Source organism: Hippichthys cyanospilos, chromosome 19, assembly GCF_059441005.1.
Source record: "Hippichthys cyanospilos isolate Australia breed blue-spotted pipefish chromosome 19, RoL_Hcya_1.0, whole genome shotgun sequence".
In the NCBI taxonomy this organism is placed as follows: Eukaryota; Metazoa; Chordata; class Actinopteri; order Syngnathiformes; family Syngnathidae; genus Hippichthys; species Hippichthys cyanospilos.
This window is the reverse complement of record NC_142387.1, coordinates 16,568,040-16,588,854: the sequence shown is the minus strand read 5'-3', so window position 1 is coordinate 16,588,854 and position 20,815 is coordinate 16,568,040. Positions and strand designations below refer to the sequence as shown.

The window sequence follows — 20,815 nt, the reverse complement described above, 5'->3', positions numbered from 1 at the left end:
CGACACGAGCAAACGATGCAAACGACGCCGGGAGCGAGTCCGGCTTGTCGTTTTCCAATACGTCTGCCTCGTCACGCGGGTTTTATTTTGAAAGGCGCCCGCAGGAAGCGTTCATCTCGGACGTCCGCCAGTTTAGCGGTCGCTCCCTCCTCCTCGTCTTTCTCCGAGCAGCCTGGAAAGCGAGCGAGAGGAAGGGAGAGAGTGGCGGCGGCGGATGAGTCTGCGGCACCGAAACCCATCTCTTAGCCTCCGAAAAAGCAGCAGAAAGCAGCGGGGGAAGACAGCATCGAAGCCCGCGGAAGTTGGGAGATGACAAGGGCGTACCATGGACTACGATAGAGGGGCGGTTTAACGCGGACGGCGGAAGCTTTCGGTGGGATCGCTTCGGAACATCTGTCGAGCGAAATGTGGCCATCCGCTCTCCTTCGTCCGAGGTCGAGCTAGACGCGCCATTTCGACGTTTGCACGCCTTCAAATCCGGCTAATTCCTCCCCCGTCGCCCCCCTCCGGCGAGCAGCGAAGTCATCCGAGAGGGAAAAACGGGGCTTAATCATCTCCGTAGCGACAAGGAAAATCCGCTTTCTCACCCCCTCCCGCACTCGGACTCGCCCTGCCCCCCCCCCACCCCCCCTTCCCATCACAACCCGCGTTTACATGCTGTGTTCCCCCTGAAGTGCTCTCTCCTCGACACCCCTTGCCCCCGTCCTGCCCCCCTCCGCCCGCCACCCAGCTGGCCATCGTCCGCCGGCGAGGATGCCGGATCAGATCTCAGTATCCGAGTTCCTCTCGGAGACCACCGAGGATTACAATTCGCCCACCACGTCCAGCTTCACCACCCGGCTGCAGAGCTGCAGGAACACCGTCAACGTGCTGGAGGAGGTGAGGGCGCGCGCGCGCGCGCACACAACAACGTCAAAAAGCTTTTAGGCGGCGCGAGGGCACCTGCAGGCGATCGAAACGCATCGAAGCAAAAAACGGGCCTCGTCTTTTTATTCTTGTCAACACGAGCGCCCCGAGCTTTCGCGCTTTCTATCTGAAGGTGAACTTGAGTGTCCTCCCGGTGCTTTTCTCCGCGTCACATAAGAGAAGAAGGGCGAGGGAAGAGAAGAGGTCTTGGAGGCTGCGTGGGTTACGTAAGCGTGAATGTTGAGCGCCAAGCCCAGTCAGTCAGTCCTTTCCGGGCCCAAACTGGCTTTCGCACTAACTAGCACATAGAAACGGGACGAGTGGGTGGGACGCTGGAAAATGCTTCGCGTGGACAGCGTCCGTAACGCCGGCCGGGGCGGGTGATCGCTTTGAGATTTTGCCTGCTGGACGAGGCCCGAGTGGGGATTGGACACGCACAGTGCGTTTGGGTGGCCGTTCATCGATCGATTCGGCGGTTCCGGGGTCGGTTTGCAGCCGTCTCTCCGTCTTTTAGTTCCGACTGCAGAGATGGAATTGGGCCGATATTTTCCGGTGGCTCGCAGGCCCTCGGACCGCCTCAAAACCTTTTCACAAACTATTTGCCGTATGCAAAGCTATTTAGGTAGCGGTTTTACAGGGGGAAAAAAAACCCTCGGTAATATACTGTATCAACCAGCGGTTCTCAAAGTTCTCCAAAAGAGAATCCCCGGTGTTAACAATTCGCAAACGATGAATTAGTTTTGGCCTGCTTGATAATTCAAGTGGGAAAAAAATCAAGGTGACACTTGCATCCTTCCTTGGATTTTGATCACACTTCTGGATTGATTGACCACAGTTTTGGATATCGGGCATTCTAAAAGTCCCCAAGCAGCTGCCATCTTTGTGAATTGAAAAAAAGAAAAGAGTACTTGAGCGGCCTCTGATACCTAACCCTTGATAGTGAATATTTTCAACAAAATACACTTGATAATAAAAGTACGCTCTTCTGAATGCTTCCTAAATGCGATCAAAGCAAGTTTTGAAGTGAATTAGTTGCTTAAGAGAGGTAAGTAGAACTGTGCAATCGGGGCAGGCGGCCCCCCCCGCGCAGAGGCACACCTCGCGACCCCCGCGGCGGCATCCCGATTAAATGGAGCATTAAAGTCGGGAATGGCGCGCGCCCACCTCGGCTCCCGTACCTAAACGTGACCTCATTTGCAAATGGCAAACACGCAGCCGGCCGGTCGGCCGCCCCGCCGCCTCCCGGCCCTTCGCCCCGCCGCCTCCCGGCCCTTCGCCCCGCCGCCTCCCGGCCCTTCGCCCCGGAAGATTTTCAGCTTGGGTCACAATCGGCGAAACGGCAACCTCCGAGTCCGAGTCCGAGTCGAGCCCTCCTAAAACCTTTGGCGAACTCCGCAGTCCACGTTTTAAAGAATGTTCCGTCTGGAGTTTGTGGAATCGGAGTCGAGCGGAAGAATTCATCCGAGCGAGCGCGGCAAAATCGTTTTCGTCCGCAGAGCCAGAGTGACGTGCAAAGGCCGGTTGCGTCAAACTGGCAGATTGTTAAAATCGCTGGATTGAATTAGGGCGCCGATCCTTAAAAAAAGATGCGGAGAGCAATGGAAACCTCCCGCGCAGACTTTGAGGACGCGCCGCCCGGTGCTGCTGATGTGCAATTACACTCCACGCCGCAAATACGGAGCCTGTTCCGGCGGGGTCGTCGCGGGCCTCCGAGGACTGAATTTGGGCAAGGTTGAAATTGGGATTGGCGGACGCAATTCCCAGCGGAATACGGATCGAGCCGATCGTAAGTGACGCGGCCGGCGCGAGCGTCGAAGCCTTGTACGTGAACCGCGGTTGTTGAGCTCCCCAAAAAATCCGGACGGTCCCACCCACCGGCGGTAAGCTTCTTTTGGAAATGGCAAAACGGCACTATCCGCCTTTGGACTTTTGAGGCCCATTTTCCGCTGACTTAAGCGCCAGCGGCTAGCGCGAGCGGCTAAGTTTGTCGCCGCTTCCTTTGGAGCCGTCTGTCGGGCCGCCGGTTCAGACCGGGAAAAAGCTGGCGCAAAGCGAAAACATCTGGAGGGTGGGCAGGGGAGGGGAGCGCGGCGGTAGCCGGCGTGGAATTTCTTTTCTTTTTTTTTTTTTCGTCCTTCTCGGTCGGAGGAGGGCCGCTCCGCCGTAGGGCAGTCGCGCCCCTTCGGTCGTTGTGTCGCCCCGTCGACCAAGTAAATGATGCGAAAGTACGGCGTGAATATTTCAGGAGCGAAAGACGAGACCCAAAGGCGACCGCGGGCCGCCTCGCCGTCGGTTTGCTCGCTATACATTATTGATCGTTTCCCGCTAAGTCGAGGCGCGCGCCGATCCTACGCCGATGCGGGCTTCCGTCTGTCTCCCCGCCTAGCGTCCCGTCCGCCTGTCGCGGCTCATTTAGGCTAACGTGCGGACCCGTCGCCAGCCGCTACTTTTTTCATCGCCGGGTGAGCGCGATCGCTTGCGCGAAATCCGGCGGTCGGCGTTCCGATATTGAGCGGTTTTCCGTCCGTCGAAACGATTCCGATGTCCCCCGGGCTGTCATGTGGAGTCGCAACATGCCGCAAGACGCTGGAGCGCTAGGGACAAGCGCTGCCCGCGGAGGTAGCGTTGGCTACGTTGAGGGACGAGATGAGACAAGCGCAAATGCCCCCCCCCCCCCCGTCCGGCGTCGGAACTCTCCACAGGCGAGTCTTGACCCACTTTTGCTTTTTATCCCCACGTCCAAAGAAGAGCCTGGCGGCTGACGGCGCTCCGACAGGAAGGAGCCAGTGCAAAATGGCGGCGGCCGCCTCTTTCCGGATGCGACGCTACCTTCAGTCGCGAGCCACGAGGAAAGCCCTCCTTTGACACGCCGTGACGCGGGCCGCACCGGGAATAATGGCGACAGCCTTCCCATTCAAAGGCGAATGGCCTCGAACCTTTTAGGCTTTTTTTTTTTTTTTACGTAACCGCTTTGTCAATGAAAGCCGCCGCGATTGAAAAGGACGCGTTCCGTTCCGAGCCGCTGCGTCTTTAGCTTCCCCAGAGGAGACGCTCCCTGAAAAAAAAAAAAAAAGAGTAGATGCACTAAACATCGTGGTTTGTGTCAGTTTTGCCTCTCTCTGTCCCAAGCGTGACCGTCACATTCATAAAGTTCAGCGTCAATAGATTGTGAAAGTGCGGCATCCTTCCCTTCCTATATTTGAGGAATTCAAAACCTCAATGGTTTTTCTTTGCGACCGCGGTCGAGATTTCTCATCAGTCCTCGCGTCATTCGTCAGCAGGCTGCAATCGGCCCCCGGTGTCGTTTTAAGGCCTTTGGGTGTAACTTGTGGCCACGCCGCACCCCGAAGGGTCCGAGCACAAAGCGCCTCGTCCCTCCCAACAATGCGGGCACAGTTCTCCGTCGCGCCGCCATCTTGTACGCGGCGGGCAACCTGGCGACCGCGTGACAAATAGCGATGTTCCTATAGCGATTTTCCTCCGGCTAGCTATGATGCCCACGGCTCAGCCTACGTGTTGGCGCTAATCTTTTTCCGCTCGCGAGCGAAATGCTAGCTTCCCCTTCCTACCCACGTAGCCGTAGCTGGCCGGCTAGCCACTCACTCACGCGCCATGGGGAAACGGGAAGCCGAAGAAGCCGGGACGTTTTCGCGCCGCCGGTGACCTCGGCGGCTTTTTGGAAGCGCCTACATCCTCTTCTTTTCTCCGTTCCGCGTGTCGGGGGAGGGAGAGAGAGAGAGAGGGAGAGAGAAAGGGATGTGCCTTCGCTTCCTGCCAACGAAAGGCTTCCCCACCCTTCCTGCTTGAGTCACGCCGCCGCTGAGACGCCGCGACTTCTCTCCGACTTGGTCTTGGCGACGTGTCGGTCGGTGCGAGAAGGAGAAGAGCTACGGGGCTTGAGCTCAAAGCGGAAGCCGAAAGACGGCCGCGCTTCTCTTTGCGCGCGATGGCTCGGAACTTGACGTCACGCTCGCTCGCTCGCTCGCCGCCGACTGACGTCCCGTTTGAGCGGCCGGCGTTGGTGTCGGGACGGTTCTTTGATTCTGTGGCGGCAAAGAGCGTGGCGGGCGAGCGGAGTCCCACATTTTCACTAGCCTAAACGGGGCACGTAGTCGGCCTTTTCAGCTGTGCGGCGGGCCCGAATCCTCCCGAAATGGCCTCCTGATGTCTCATCTTGTTTTTAGCAGAAGCAGATGTCCTTGGCACTCAAAGCGAGATGCCTTTCTGTCCCGGCTTCCGGGGGAAGTCCTTTCTTCCCTGCGCCCTTTCCTGTTTTCCACTGCGCCGCGCCTATAATTAGAATATTCACGCGCGTCGCCACCGGCGCGTCGGGACGCTCGCTCGAAGACTAAAACAAAGAACGGCCAAACACAGAGGTTCGTCAAGGCGGCGACGGCCAAGGGTGTTGCGTCCGAGCGCTTTCCGGCACCGCCGCTTGCCCGGCTAAGGAAGCCCGCGCTCTATGTTCGCTCGCGTTTCATTGCCGACGACCTCCGGATGGCGATCTCGAAATGAATGTGTCTTGAGATTAGGCGCGCGCCGTGTTTCTCTGCACAAGTCCACTTCATACGGTGTCAGTCACAAGGCTTGAAAGGACGGTATCCACTTCTCGTTCCATATAGTAGGAACCCGTTATAGAGCGTTTGCGCAGAATATCGTCAAAACTGCACTCTGGCTGGTGCCAGTCAACTTTTGGAGCCTTGCTTATCAAAACAACGTATAGAAAATGGATGGATGGATGTGCTGCCAAGAAATGGCCGCTTCATTTTTTTTTTTTTGAAAGCTTGCATCCCTTTGCGTTCCAAGGGCAAAAACTACAAAGACCGGCGTTTGCGTGGAATTGATTGAACGGCCCTTGACGGCGCCGGTCCATTTTTTGCCGCTAATCTCGGCCCGGCTCGGCCCGGCGTGTTAACGAAATTGTCAGCCGCCTCTGGGATCGAACGTGACGTCGGCGCGGTGATGCCGCCCGCGTCCGCTCGCCGTAGAAGATGAATCCCTCTCGTACGGTTTTCCACCGGACAAAGCTTCCCTTTTGGAGACGGTGCCTTCGGCACAGGGGTCCCCGGCCTTTTTATCACCACGGACGCTCAACGTCTTACTGTGGGCGGGGGGCATTCAAATTTAAAGTGAGGTCGCCATTAACGACAAACGGTGGCTCGCTCGAGTCTTGAAAAGACTTTGGAGGCTGCTGCCTCAAAACGTACAAAATAGTTTTTCCACAATAGCGTATAACTGGAAGAATAGGCCGCTACTTTCTCACGCTTGAATCCCTGTGGCTTGCAGTAACCCAACCCGTGCCACTCGGGAGCAATCTCCCGGTAAACAAAGGGAGACGCACAAAATCGCTATCCCAGCATTGATGTTGAGTTTGAACTCCTATTTTACCGGGCGCCAGGGGGCACTCGCCGCCAGTAAACACAGGCGGGCGCGGTACTGTCGTGTTTGTGCATTATTCTAACGGTCTGAGTCTGTCAGCGCTTTCCGGATCGGCGTCCGGCCCCACGGGCGATGGCCAAGCGGTGGGGCGGCGCGGGTGGACGCAGGGATCAAAGGCCCGGGCCCCCGCGCCGACCGACCGCCCCCGAGATCATTGCGCAAGAGTCGCGTCAAAGTGTCCGGGGAAGGCCTTCGTTACGCGCGGAGGTCTACGTAGCCCGCCGAACCTTTGCGCGGTTTACGAGGCCGCCACGCCTTTCCGCCGTCCGCGTGAATTAAGCGCATTAGCAATCTCGGGCCGCAGAATAACGAGTCTCCCGGTCGCCGAGGCCTTCGTTGCTCCAACGAATGGCTCGGCAGAGCCGATGGCTGGGATGCGGCGGCGACGGCGGCTATTTGTCGCAGGAGCGCAACGATTTCTCCCTTTCCCTCAGGCGCTGGACCAAGACCGAACCTCCCTGCAAAAGGTCAAGAAATCCGTCAAGGCCATCTACAATTCCGGACAAGGTGAGACTAAAACCCTGTGGAACCTTCAGTAGTCCTATAATTTTGTATGGTTGTACCCGTACTTTGCAGTCTTTCCTGCGGGGTCCACCGATGTCATTTTTCAAGCGAGATGTGTACCAAAGTGATTTTTTTTGTTTTTTTTTTTTCCTCAAGGGTTCGGGTTAGAGATGCCAGAAGAGGAAGGCTAACTAATTGTTGCTTTCCCTCCCTGTCTGACAGATCATGTCCAAAATGAGGAAAACTATGCCCAAGCCCTGGACAAATTTGGCAGCAACTTCATCAGCCGGGACAACCCCGACCTGGGCACGGCCTTCGTCAAGTTCTCCTCGCTTACCAAGGAGCTGTCGTCCCTCCTGAAGAACCTGGTCAGTCCCAAATCTCAAGTAAAGCGGGCGTCCAAATTTTAGCCAAACGCTAACGCTAACGCTTTGTGTTAGTCAAGCGACGGGCCAGCTATTTGACGCGAGCGCGCGCTTGGAAGCGTCTCGCTCAGCCGCGGGTTCGTTCTCCTTGGTTTTGTCTCAAAATTCATTCAAGGGACCAAGTTTTCTGCCGCGTGCGGTTACGTTGGCCCGCCGGGGGTTAAAATGAGGGGAGAGGTTATTTCGGTCGTCGCTAGCGTAATTGGTTTACGGGTGTGGATTAGGATTAAGCGAGCTTCTGGTTAAAACGTTAACAAGACGTTTCCAGAAAAGGGGGCGACTCAAAGACGACAAAAAAGACACCTGAAGGAATAAAGGCTGACTGGTCGGCAATTTGACTTTTGCCCATCGCGGCGGGAAGACGTGTCCTTTCCCAAAACGCGAGCGATGCCTCCGCCGACGATCACCTTTCGCGTCTCGCGGTTGCCGCGCGGGACACGTCGCGTCGCGACAACTTTATTGTCGGCAAGTGACTTATCGAGCAAGCCGCTCGCTCCGACATCCGGAATTTATCCGGCGCTCGTAGATTCCCCGCTTTGCGGCCTTCCGGGACGGCCGGAAGGCAGCCGGTTAAAGATTTTTTTGAAGGCGCCCGCCCGCCCGCCCGCCCGCCCGCTCTTAAGGAGCGCATTACTGCCCACTAAGTGTCGTTGATTGCCGCTCCCTGTTAGCGCGCGCTTTGCTGCGCCGTAAACGACCTCGCCGAGGCTAATGGTTAGAGAGCTGCTGAGCAACGCCGCTCTTTGCTTTTGCTGACTCGCCCTCGCCTCGCCGGAGGGGCTTGACCGGCCGTTGTCCCGTGTTATTTTGCGCGGGGGGGGGGGCGGCGTCGGACATGATTCCAGTCGCGTATGAAATTCTTGCCGCCTTTGGCGAAGCCTTTAGCGGCAAAATCATTGTCGCGGTCGAGACGTTATGTGAGGTGAATGCGAAAAGGCGGGGCCGCGGGCATCCGTCGCTCGTCCCCATTTTCATCCCGTCCACCCACCTTTAAGGCTGATTGCGCGCGTTTGGTCCTCAGCTGCAGAGCCTGAGCCACAATGTCATCTTCACGCTGGATTCGCTGCTCAAGGGAGACTTGAAGGGCGTCAAAGGGGTAAGTCGTCTCTCTCGCGCTCAGCGCTTGGCTCGCCGGCTGGGGCGCACGGGGCGGGGGGGGGGGGTCCCGGTCCAAGTTGAGATGACGGCGCCGCACGCCTGCCGCGCGATGCCAAGCGTCGGCCGGCCGCCCCGAGTCTCCGAAGAACTGACGCTCGTTCCGCGCAGGACATCAAGAAGCCCTTCGACAAGGCCTGGAAGGACTACGAGGCCAAGTTGTAAGTCTCAACTCCGTTGACAACGTCTACCCCCCCACCCCAAAAAAACGGGCGCCCCCGTTTAAAGCGGGACACGTTTTTGTGGCGCAGCACCAAAATCGAGAAGGAGAAGCGGGAGCACGCCAAGCAGCACGGCATGATCCGCACTGAGATCACCGGGGCCGAAATCGCCGAGGAGATGGAAAAGGAGCGACGCCTCTTCCAGCTGCAGATGTGCGAGGTGGGTAGGGAAGAAAAAAAAAAAAAGCCCGATCCGTTCCGTCCTTTCCGTTTTTCCAAATTGGCAATCGCCTTTCCCGTCAACTCCTTGCCGACGGTGCGTTTTGGCTTACATTGAGTGCGGTACGTTTGATCCAAGCCTCGGTTGAGAAAACAATGACGCTCGGCATCTGCGGGCTCCCGCGCATGACATCCCTAAAAAAGCGCTCGCACGCACTCGGTAGAGTGCCCGCTAGGACCGCAACCGAGAATGACTTTCAATAGATTTGGATCGAATTCAATGAAATTCGGGTTCCGGCCTTCCTGCGTGGACCCGCGTGGGTTTTCTCCAGGTACTCCGGTTTTCGCCCTCATTCCCCAATAGCGTACGTGCACGGTAGGTGTACCAGAGTGCGACCGGTGGTCCCCCTCCACTTTTGGGTGGACCCAGACGGCTGGGATAGGCTCCAGCATGCCCGCGACCCTCGTGAGGAAGAAAATGCATGACCGGATAGAGGATTTTTTTCTCCCTTGCCGATTTTTGGATTCGTCGATGAATCGCATTAAATTACGGGACCTTGTCCGAATTGACGGCGGAGAACACAAATGGATTACGATCCAGTTTTCTGGAGGCTGTTGCGAGGCTGACATTTTTGAGCACGCAGTCGCCGATCAAAGTATTTGGCCATGTTTTCTATGAACGCCTAGCGATGCGTCGACAGTCCGGGATGTCTTCCGATCGGCGGATGTCGTCGGCTTCCTTGCAAAAGAATTTGGAACGCGCTGCGGGGGGCCAAGAAAGAGAATAAGAAGGAAGAGCAGAAGCCTCTCTCGCTGGTGGGCGGCGACACCCACGCCGCTTCAGAGTTTTGGCCGGCAATTACATAACGCACAAGTAGCCGGCGCCGGCCGTGCGAATTACGCACTGCAGAAAAGAAAAAAGCGGCTCCGCGCTCCGCGCTCCGGGTTGGGCCCGCCCACCAGTTTGCGTCCTGGCACCGCCAAATGCGCCAACTGAGGCCGTAGGAACCTTTCGCATTTCGGGAGCATTTGGCAATCAAATGCTATTTGGCTTTTCAACGGGGGCGCGGGAATGGCGCCACGCCGTTCGGGGATGGGAAAGGCGGACGTTTTCCCACGAGAAAAGGCGCGGCGCTCGAAAAAGGAGCCCGACGTGAGCGGCGCTGTGTTTCGCCCGGCAGTACCTGATCAAAGTCAACGAGATCAAGACCAAGAAAGGAGTGGACCTCCTCCAGAACCTCATCAAGTATTACCACGCGCAGTGCAAGTAAGCAGTACAAAGAATTGTTGTACTTTAGCTCGCCGCGATACGCGGAAATCGCACTTTCGGAGGCGAGGTGGCGTCATCGCAAACGCCCGGCGCAGTTTCTTCCAGGACGGCTTGAAGACGGCCGACAAGCTGAAGCAGTACATCGAGAAGCTGGCGGCCGACCTCTACAACGTAAACGGCCTCCTTTTGCTCGCCGCGCCCCCTTGTCTCTGTTTCCTCAAGCGGGCTTCCGCTTCCCGCGCCCAGATCAAACAAACCCAGGATGAGGAGAAGAAGCAGCTGACGGCCCTGCGCGACCTCATCAAATCCTCTCTCCAGCTGGACCAGAAGGAGGTAAGGGCGGGTCCCGCGCCCGGTCAGGCCTCGCCCGGTCTGGCCTCGCCCGGTCGGGCCTCGCCCGCGGGGGCCCTATTTTCCCGTCCGTTTGAAAAAGCGCTTCGCCGTAAACACGCGAGCGGACCGGCCCGGCAAAGTAGCGGCGCCGTTTGCCGCCGGCCGACGGAAAGGTGCGCGTGATCCGGCGCCGATCGACGGGGCTTGACACATTTGCGCCGATCTTTCACGCCTCTCCTGTCTGTCTCCTTGCCCTTCCCGCTGCCGTCGTCCGCTTGTCTGGAATCAAGTCTAGAAGAGTAAGTGCGCATGCCGCCGCCGCCGCATGTGGAGCCCGCTGCCGTTACGCCGGCACCGCGTGACTTCCCGGAGCGTGCCGGCGGAGATGCGGCGTCATCGGGAAAAAAAAAAAAAAAAAAAAAAAAGACAGCCCGTAGCGTCACGTTCCATCCGGCAACTTCAGGCTTTTGTACACTTAATGAAGCGGTCGGTTTCTTGAAAGCTGCACCTTTAGTAGGATACGCAACCAAAAATACGGATTTGGTGTGAGGGGGCTGGGGATTTTCAGGTCGGGTCGGGCGGAGGAGACAAAGTCAAGGTCCGGGCTTTTCCGCCGACGCAAAACGGAAACCGCGCCTGTCGTCCGTTGGGAAAGCGCGCGCTCGGGGCGGCGCCATCCCCGTCGCTCGTCCATTTGCATGTATTTGTTTTGCGGGACTTCGATTTTGCCCTCTGCGCACCTTTCAGGACTCGCAGAGCAAGCAGGGCGGCTACAGCATGCACCAGCTGCAGGGCAACAAGGAGTTTGGCAGCGAGAAGAAAGGTTACCTGCTGAAGAAGAGCGACGGGTAAGGCGCAGTCGGGGTAGAAGAAGCTTCTCGGTTACTCAGGCCGGGGCGGCACTTTGAATGGGATTGCAGCGCTGACGCGCGAGCGCCGTTCTCCGCGTGCCGCTTGATTGCGCTTTTACTGTACTTCAAAATCATAGACTGCTATCTTCCTCATTGACAATGAAGATGTTTCTTTTCCGTTCCGGGGGAGGCTGGAGCGCGTTTCGACGGGCACCGTTTCTGAAGGCGCAAGCCAGCGCGTAATGCTTGTTTTTCTTGCGTTCTATGCTGCGCTGCGGGATTTCGCCCGCTTTTGTCACAAATGCTTTGTCAGGTGCGGTGGAGCTCTTCGCTCAAAGTCGCCACCGTCTCTTTTGCACCCCTCGCAGGCTGAGAAAGGTGTGGCAGCGCAGGCAGTGCTCGGTCAAGGGGGGCATCCTCACCATCTCTCACGCCACAGTGAGTGCTCGCTCGCACGCACGCACGCGCACACAGGATCTCCCCCTTCCCGTCCTCCCGTGCGAGCGTGCAATCCGGTGGAATTGACATAGATTGGTCGCCATGGCAACTCCCCCCCCCCTCCTCCTCCCTCATCCTGCTGTTCCGGGGTGACTCATCTGCGAATGTGCGTGCGGGCGCGCACGCTATGGCGGCGGCCCGGGTGGGGAAGGCCTCGTGTCCGTTTTCTCTCTTTAGGGGGAGAACGCCAGCGACGGGAAAGAAAATCCGGAGGATAAAGAGGCAAATGAACGTAACGGCCGCGTTAAAGCCCACGACGTCATCGCTCCGTGCTAAAAGTAGCTCGCCGGCTGACGTCGGCGATGTGAACCGACATACCCCCCCCCCCCGCCCATGGCATGCTCCAGTTGACTTATTCAAGCGAATTCTTTGGGCTGGAATTGAAAGCCATTCCCGGGCGTCTCATTAACGCGGCATCTTCAGCCTCGGAACTGTCGCAAAAATATTGGGAGATGATACTTAACCCCTATTGGGGAATGGCATCATAAACTCCTCCGAAACAAAATATCAAACGTCACTAAAAAAACGTCTATCGCACGTTGCTTGCGCGATGCCAAAAGAGGAGCGCACGTATAGTGCTCGGCCGCGCGGCCCGGACAGTCTAACGTTTTCCCGGCAGTCCAACAGGCAGCCGGTGAAGCTGAACCTCCTGACGTGCCAGGTGAAGCCCAGCGCCGAGGACAGGAAGTGCTTCGATCTGATATCCCGTAAGTGCGCGGCGTGCGTCCGGCGCGCGTCAAGAGGCTCGCCCGCTGACGCCGGGTGTGTCCCGCCGCAGATAACCGCACCTATCATTTCCAAGCCGAGGACGAGCAGGAGTTTGTCATGTGAGTACCCGCCCCGAATCCCCCCCCCCTCGTCATTCGCCCGACCCACGGGGCGCTTAGGAGCACGGATGGACCGGGGTCGCCATCTAGATTGCGAAACGCCCTAGACGGGCTCACGGATATTTGCGCAAATGTCGGCGGCCGGCGGCCGGACGCCGTGCGCCCGCGCACTTCTGTCGTCCGCTAAGTGGGGCGAGAACCACCGCCGCGCTCCAGTCGGCGACCTCCTACGGGAAAAAAAACCAGGCTACGGATGGGAACCGAGCACTCGGGGCACTCGGGCCGGCGCTCCTTGATTTTGAGGCTTTCCCGGCCGCGTCTTCCTCGACGTTGACCGCGTCCCGTCGCGCGCATTTTCAGTGGCGTCTGGCGCGGCGCCTTGGATGAAAAATTCAGTGTTCCCTAGCAGCGGCGGCAGCCCTCCCCCCGCCTCCCCTCAATTAGCAGTGCCTTGTCAGTACGCTTTTTTCCTCTCTCTCGTTTGCCCCCCCCCTCCCTCCCTCCCTCCCTCCCTCCCTCCGCACGCACGTCTTTTGGTGCGTGCCAGCAGATTGCGCCGTGTCGGGAACTGCGGGACGCCATGTTTGAAAGGCAAGCGTGGTGTTTCCCATCTGTGCTGGACAAAAGCCCCGGTCTGCCACTGTGTCTTAACCTCCTTTGTAATTGCCCCCCCCCCCGAAAAAAATACATGCAGATTGCGGCCTAACGATCAGAATAGTAATGCCCGTCCCTTGACCGCAAACATTCTGCATTTACAAGAAGAAGGCTCACTTTTGCCGAGAACCAAATCGAATGGAACCGTATTGAGTCCGTCATTGGCAACGGAGCGTCTTGGATCATTTTAACGGATAATAAGTAAGGTTTTGGAATCGGCAGTAGTCCCAACCGTCACAATAAAATGATGTCAATGGCTGATGTGGTGACATCCAGCGAGGAACCAAGAGAGCTACTTTTTGAAGCACGTGCTCAACTTGCGTCGGTGGGCTCTCACCTCTTTGTTGCCGGATCTCGGCGCAGCTGGATCTCGGTGCTGACCAACAGCAAGGAGGAGGCGCTCAACACGGCCTTCCGCGGCGAGCAGGGCGGCGGCGGCGGCGGCGAGGACGGCCTGGAGGACCTGACCAAAGCCATCATCGAGGACGTGCTGCGCATGCCGGGCAACGAGCTGTGCTGCGACTGCGGCGCCGCAGGTGCGTCCCGCCCCAGGAAAGGCAAAACAACACCAGGAAATCCTTTTGCCTTTCCCGTCCGCGTGATCCGGACCGCGCGGCTCGCGGCTTTGGATTTCTAGGGGTTGGGGTTTTCGGCCACGTCCGCCGCGCGCCCTTCTTCTGCGCCCTCGAAAGCGCCGAGCCGTCCTTTTTCCCCGCGCCTCCCACGTTGCGTCAAAACAATCGGGCGCCGCGCTTAATATTCCACTTCTTCTGGCTCGTTCCACAATCGCCGGGCGTTTTGCTGCGGAAATTGCCCAAAGGTCGGCATGGCTTCGCCGCCGCCGTAGTAGTACGTCATCAACTCCCGTGAGCTCGATTAGCGCGGCTGGCAGATCGTCGCCCGCCTTTTATCACATGATAGCAAATAAGCAAATGTCCTCTCATCGCAGTAACAGGCTCGCAAATCCGCACCGATCTTATTCAAAACTCGTTGCGACGATGTTACGTTCCCCTAGTTGCGAGACGCAGCAATAATACTGAAGGAATGGCATTCAAAGTCCATTTGAACAGTTGCAACCGGGATTCAATTTGCTCATCGCGGGGAGCGGGACCAGAGGAGAGCTCGTTTTAGGCTCGATTCCGGACTTTTTTAGTAGCGCGTACGTCAGTTCTTTTCCGATTGGACGGGCGGGGCGCGAAAGGTCCTCCGATTCCGGAATGACCCCGACGCGGTATGCGGAGCGGCCTCCCTCGGCGGGCGCCGACGTTGACCCGGCGCGTGTGTGTGGCCCAGATCCCAAATGGCTGTCCACCAACCTGGGCATCCTGACGTGCATCGAGTGCTCCGGCATCCACCGGGAAATGGGCGTGCACATCTCCCGCATCCAGTCCATGGAGCTGGACAAACTGGGGACCTCGGAACTCTTGGTGGGTTCCCGCCGCCGATTTGAGCCGGCTTTCATTCGTTCCTTTTGGAAACCGTGCTTCGGACGCACGGGATTTCTCTTGGGGGGCCTCCGGGAATTTTGGGGTCTTTCAACCCGTTGCGCCTTTCCAGCTGGCCAAGAACGTGGGGAACAGCAGTTTCAACCAGATCATGGAGGGCGACCTGCCGTCCCCGTCGCCCAAGCCCGGCCCCTCCAGCGACATGTGAGTGCCCGCGCCGTCGCCGGCCCCCCTCCCCGCCGCCGACCTTCCGGCCGGCCCCGGCAGGACGGTGAGGAAAGAGTTCATCAACGCCAAGTACGTGGACCGCAAGTACGCCCGCAAGTCGTGCTCGTCGGCGGCGGCCAAGATGGCGGAGCTGCAAGAGGCGGTGCGCGCCCGCGACCTGCTGGCCCTCGTCCAGGTCTACGCCGAGGGCGCGGAGCTCATGGAGCCTCTGCCCGAGGCCGGCCCGGTCAGCGCTTCCGCCCGTTCTCAAAGCTTCGGTGTCGGCGCGCCGACTGACCGGCGCCGCGCCCGTCGCCCCCCGCAGGAAGCCGGCGAGACGGCCCTGCACTACTCCGTCCGGACGGCCGACCAGACCTCGCTGCACCTGGTGGACTTCCTGGTGCAAAACAGGTAAAGCGCCGAAAGCGCGCCCATTCACTTCTCTCGAAGCCGCCAAGCTCCAAAAACGCCGCTCTCGACCGCCGGGCTTCCGCGAAAGCATTCGGGCCGTTCGGAAAATGGGCCTTTTTGATCGGCGTCTAGTAGATAGAGCTATTTTGGATGAAGTTGTGAGATGAAATAAATGCGAAGAGAAAGCGAGAAAAAGGGCACCTGTTTTTTTGGTCTGGCTTGCGCAAAAGGGGCTTTCCGAAAGGGGTGACGGGGCGTGCCTTTGCCTTGCAGCGGTAACCTGGACAAGCAGACGGAGTGGGGCAACACCGCCCTCCATTACTGCTGCATGTACGAGAAGCCCGAGTGCCTCAAGCTGCTCCTCAGGGGCAAACCGGCCACCGACGTCGGTGAGTTCGCCGGCCCGGGCCCGGGCCCGGGCCCGGGCCCGGTCCCGACCGGCCCCGACCGGCGCTGACCTTTGCCCTTCGCCTTCCCTCCCCCAAGTCAATCAGAACGGCGAGACGGCGCTGGACGTGGCCAGGCGTCTGAGGAACGTCCCGTGCGAGGAGGCGGTGGGTGCCCGCGCTCGATTGTCTCCCTTGGCGTCCCTTGGCCGCGTGTTGAAAAGGCTTCGACCGTCCCGTCCTCAGCTGGCGCAGGCGGCCGAGGGCAAGTTCAACCCCCACATCCACGTGGAGTACGAGTGGAGCCTGCGGCTGGAGGAGATGGACGAGAGCGACGACGACCTGGACGACAAGGTGGCGGGCGGCGCGCCCGGCCCGCCGTCCGGCCGCCTCTCTGACCGGCGTGCGGTCCCGCAGCCCAGCCCCATCAAGAAGGACCGCTCGCCGCGCCCGCAGAGCTTCTGCCACTCGTCCAGCCTGTCGCCGCACGACAAGCTCTCGCTGCCGGGCTTCATCAGCCAGCGCGACAAGCAGCAGCGCCTGTCCTACGGCGCCTTCACCAACCAGATGTACAGCGCCTCCACCGACCTCACGTCCTCGCCGGTGGCCGACGGGCCGCCGCTGCCGCCCAGGAACCAGGGCAAAGGTCGGCATCGCCGCCCCTTCCGGCCGCCCGCGATCCCGGCGCCGTCTTGCGCGCGCGCCGATAACGGCGGCAAACCCAATTGGATTTTTCCGGGCGCCGAGGTCCGGACCGGGAGGCCCCGGCTTCACTTAGCGACGCGCCGGATTCCAATGACCGCCGCGGTGGCCCCGCGGAGCCGGCTCGGGAGCCCGTCATTTGTGTCGCAAAGAGCATTGCGGGACCCCCCGGGCCTCGAAGGCCGCTCGGGAAGAATGATTATTGGTGAATATTTCCGATTCCGTGATTCTCGAGCCCAAATTGCGCTCGACGAATCGAGGGTCCTCGGGGGGGGGGTTCACGGAGCTCATCGGGAAAGGCTTATTTCCCCTCCGATCCGACGGGTCGGAGCGCGGGCTGGTTTCCTGGGTATGCGAGCGCGGGCTCGGCCGCTCGCTCGCTCGCTCGGGGCGGCAAATAAGCGCAACTGGGCTGGGTCGGGTGGCGCGCGGCTGCCTGCGGAGGAGCGGGGTTGCTCTCGCGCGCTCCTCCTCCTCCTCATCTCGCTCTCTTTTTTTCTTTGTCTTCTTTTCCCCCTCCTTTTTGATTCTTTCAGCTCCACACTTGGCATTCCTCGGCTCTCATTCGCACTACGCCACACTGGCTGGCACGCGACCATACATCCGTGAATATCCTCATTTGACTTCAGCCCGCTCGCCCGCGCCGCTTGGCCGCGTTTGCAGCTCGCCCGTCAGAACGGAGAGCTGCAAAGGCCGGCCGGCCGGCTCGCTCGCTCGCTCGCTCGCTCGCTCGCCCGCCCTCGCTTCGCTGGCTGAGCTCTCTGGTAGCCGCAAAAGGAAAGCCGTCATCAAACGGAGCGGCGTCACCGAGTCGAGTGCTAGCTGGAACGCAATTAGGAAAGCCCTGCCGCTTTTATTTCTTGTGGAAAGCCGCCTGGACTCGCACCTTTTCTAAGCCCTAAATATCCGAGCGCCCCCTCAAAACAGGAGGCTCAACGGGCTGACTGCCGTAGACGCGCCAACGGCCGCTGAGACACGCCGGGGCGATCGGCCGGCGCGCCGCTTGCGCTCTATCGGCCGGCACAAATCTCCGGCCTCTTTCGCCGCCCCTCCTCTTCCTCGCCATCTCCGTCTCCTCCTTGCGGCCGCGGAACCGGGCGGGCGGGAGGGACTAGCGGCGGGCGGTGCTGACGTCCGTCTTGTGTGTATTATCGCTCCTCCAGCTGCTCCGGCCGCCGTCGCCGCCGCGGGAGGCAGCGCCACCCTGTCCAAGAAGAGGCCGCCGCCCCCGCCGCCCGGCCACAAACGCACCCTGTCCGACCCGCCCGCCCCGCTCTGTCCCGGCAGAGCGGGCCCGCCGGCGGGCGAGACGCAAGCACACGGTACCCCGTAGAGCCACCGACGCGCTTCCTTTTCGCTATCGCGTCTTTGACCGTTTCCCGGCATATTTGCACCGGGGCGGCGCCGATCCGTTCCTTCCGCGCTTTCCTAGTTTGCCGTCGTCGTCGTCTCCGACGCGGCGCGAGCCAAACCCGAGAAGCTGCTCGGCCGCCCGTCGGCGGCGTCCTAGCTTGCGCCGGGCCGCACCTCACCGAACCGAACACACTTATTCTTTCTCCGAACGGATTCCGTTGGGTTCCCGCTTTGCTCGCGGATCGGCAAAAAAGCCGACTCAAAGCAAAAAAAGCCCGCACGCAGACGCGCCAAAGGTGGCCTTTAATCGAGGAATGAGAGTGAAAATTTGAGGGAGAGGACCTTGAGGACGATTGGGTTAGGGTTAGGGATCGCCGCTCATTCGGCGCGGTAAACGTCGCTCCTGAAAAGAGGTCAAAGTTCCTTAGGCAAATTCGTGGCAAACGCCGGCGGGGAAGGGAGAGCGCGACTTTTGATTTTTGCCGTCGGGTGGGACCGCGACGCGACGCGTACAGAAAGCTCAGCCAGATGGCCCGCTCCCCCCACTCCACATCCCGCGATTCCGTTTCCCGCCGAGCAAAGCGCGCTTCGATGTTTGCGGCGGGCGCACGTAACGCGCGTGTGGTGTGTTTGCGGCCGCGCTCGGCGACGCTCTAGGAAGCGACTCCACGCCGCCTCCGGTCAACAAGATGTCGCCCGTCTCCAACAAGTTTGAAGGCATCCCGCAGCAGCAGAGGTAAGAGCCGTCGCGAAGCTTTGCCCGCCGCCGTTCGGTCGGGGGGGGGCTTTCAAATCGGGGGTTTGCGGCCCGTCCGCCGAGCGTTTACCGAACGGAAGCTTTTGTGAAATTTGCAGCGCCACTTCGAGCAACACCAAGTCCACGCTCGGTCCGAGGGTTCTCCCCAAACTACCTCAGAAAGGTGCGCTCGGTTCTTCCCGCGGTCGCGCCGCCCGTCGGCGGCAGGTGCGTCATTGTGTGCGTGCGCAGTGGCGCTGCGCAAGATCGACACCATCCACCACCCGTCCGTGGACAAGGCCGGCCTCCCCCCCGAGGTCTTCCAGAAGTCGCCGCCGGGGACGGAGGCCCCGAGCAAGGCGGCGGCCCAGGAGCGGGCGCAGCCGGGCGACCCGCCGCCCAGGCCGCAGCCGTCGGAACCGCCGCCCAAGCCCGGCGAGCTCCCGCCCAAGCCGCAGCTGTCGGACCTGCCGCCCAAGCCGCAGCTCAAGGACCTGCCGCCCAAGCCCCAGCACCTGAGCGAGGCGCCGCCCCGGGGCGAGGCGGCCCCCCGCCCGCCGGGGGAGCCGCCGGCCAGGCCCCAGACGCAGCCGCCCCCCCCGCCGCCGCCGCAGCCGCCCGAATCGCCGTCGCCCGATCGGCCGCCTCAGCGCCGGCGGGGCGCCGAGGAGGGGGACGGGAGCCCGCCGGGGACTTCCGAGACCCCCGTGCCCCTCCCCAGGAAGATCAACGCGGTAAGCGCGCCGCCGCCTTTTTTCCTCCGTCTTGCTTCTTTTGCCCAACCGTGCCGCGCCGTCCCTATGTATCCCGCCGACCTCTTTTCCCGCCTGTCGTCTCTCGGCCCGCGTGGATGTCTGAATTCCGTGCGGTCTTTGCGTTCGAGGGCAAGAGCAAGGCGCGGCGCGTCAAGACCATCTACGACTGCCAGGCGGACAACGACGACGAGCTGACCTTCGCCGAGGGCGAGGTCATCGTGGTGACGGGCGAAGAGGACCAGGAGTGGTGGGTGAGTGGACCTCCTCCCGGGCGCCGGCCGGCCGGGCCGGGCCGGGCTAACGCCGGCCTTCGCTCGCCGGCAGATCGGCCACATCGAGGGCGAGCCGGATCGCAGGGGCGTCTTCCCCATGTCCTTCGTGCACATCCTCAGCGACTGAGCGACCGACGGGAAAGGCTCGTCGGCGCCGGCCGTGCAAAGAATGTGCGTGTCCCCCGCCCCGCCCCGCCCCGCCCCGCCCCGCCCTTATGGTCCTCCTAGCACTTAGCCCACCTGCCCGCGCTCTGTGTATATTACGTACCTTTGTAAATAATACCCGCATCTGTGTGTCCGCTGTACATACGTCTTTTCCTGTACAAACAAAAACAAACGTCGGCCCCTCGGATGCCCGTCCTCCCCCCCGCTTGCTTCGTGTGTACGCGCGCGTTTTAAACAAGACCACGCGGATTGCCGCCGCACCAGCGCCGCCTCAAACCCAACATCGCTCCGTCGCCTTGCAAAATGATAACCTTATCACACCACACCTTTTATGTTCATTATAAGATGAACAAGTTCTAGTGTTAAGTTCACAAATCCATACCGTTACAACGTGATAGTGACTTTTTTTTTTTCGCCCCACCGGTGCGGCCGCAAGCGCCTCGGAATCTCCTCCGTCTCGTGCACCGCCGCAACGCTCCCAGCGCATCTCCTTTAGTAGTATTATTGTTATAAAAAAAAAAAGCAGTATTTACCGGAACGGGGAAAAAAAAGGACACGTCGGCAATAAAGGCCGGTCGTCTCCCCCGATTTGTGTCGGCGATATCGAAAGGAGGAGAGCTTTTTGGACGGGAAGCTCCTCTGTGAAAAGCGAGGCCGAGCAACGCTTGTGATGTCGTCGCCTGCAACGTGTCCCCTAGTTGGAGAACAAAAGAATAAATACCCCTACGTATCATTAAAGTGCTGTACTTCAAGTCTCAAGTTTTACTCTGTTTTGCATTTTTTTTCCCCTTACGACAGCGGGCTTGGCCGCGCGCGGCCCGAGATCCGCCCCCTCTCAACCGTGCCGCTAACTAATCGGGCATCTGCAAAGCTCGTGAGCCTCTCCATCGGGTTTTAGAGCGGGGGACGAATAAACGGATCAAAGACGGACCGGCCGGGCCATTTTTTTGAGAGGGCAGCCACCGCCCGGGACCGGAGGACGCGACGAGGCAAATGGACCGGAATGGACGAGACTGGAAACGTCGGTCCGGGCCGGGTCGCGTGCTGAACTTCAGGCCCCTGCGCCTTTTCTGGTTTTCCCTCCTGCACACCCCGTTGGAACGACGCAGTCCTTAAGCTCTGCGGGAGCTTGAAATTTTTT

The 20,815-nt window shown here is 59.9% G+C and overlaps 1 protein-coding gene across 7 annotated transcripts; it reads left to right on the top strand.

Moving 5' to 3' along the window:
- Positions 1-150: 150 nt before the first annotated feature.
- Positions 151-20,433, top strand: asap1b (ArfGAP with SH3 domain, ankyrin repeat and PH domain 1b). Of its 7 annotated transcripts, none has more exons than XM_088401678.1 (29): positions 151-879; positions 6,780-6,852; positions 7,072-7,217; positions 8,296-8,370; positions 8,541-8,590; positions 8,681-8,810; positions 9,991-10,076; positions 10,175-10,250; positions 10,326-10,412; positions 11,160-11,260; positions 11,632-11,701; positions 12,381-12,468; positions 12,540-12,588; positions 13,606-13,778; positions 14,536-14,669; positions 14,800-14,891; positions 14,955-15,141; positions 15,220-15,305; positions 15,579-15,694; positions 15,792-15,859; positions 15,938-16,045; positions 16,109-16,337; positions 16,930-16,993; positions 17,540-17,715; positions 18,404-18,482; positions 18,602-18,666; positions 18,735-19,216; positions 19,366-19,488; positions 19,562-20,433. In XM_088401678.1, exons 1-29 carry the CDS (start codon positions 754-756, stop codon positions 19,634-19,636), a joined length of 3,414 nt encoding a protein of 1,137 aa, XP_088257804.1. In that variant the 5' UTR covers positions 151-753; the 3' UTR covers positions 19,637-20,433. The 7 variants fall into 7 exon arrangements, with proteins under 7 accessions (XP_088257804.1, XP_088257797.1, XP_088257798.1 ...); XM_088401671.1 differs by lacking the exon at positions 16,930-16,993 and adding an exon at positions 10,703-10,711 and having other exon boundaries at positions 17,557-17,715; XM_088401673.1 differs by lacking the exon at positions 17,540-17,715 and adding an exon at positions 10,703-10,711 and having other exon boundaries at positions 152-879; positions 16,930-16,998.
- Positions 20,434-20,815: the final 382 nt, after the last annotated feature.

Bases quoted from the DNA above. Each gene is read 5' to 3' on its own strand.
- asap1b (XM_088401678.1), top strand. From the start codon at position 754: ATGCCGGATCAGATCTCAGTATCCGAGTTCCTCTCGGAGACCACCGAG. The intron at 8,811-9,990 runs GTGGGTAGGGAA...TTCGCCCGGCAG, and splicing joins TCCAGCTGCAGATGTGCGAG to TACCTGATCAAAGTCAACGA. The intron at 18,483-18,601 runs GTAAGAGCCGTC...TGAAATTTGCAG, and splicing joins GGCATCCCGCAGCAGCAGAG to CGCCACTTCGAGCAACACCA.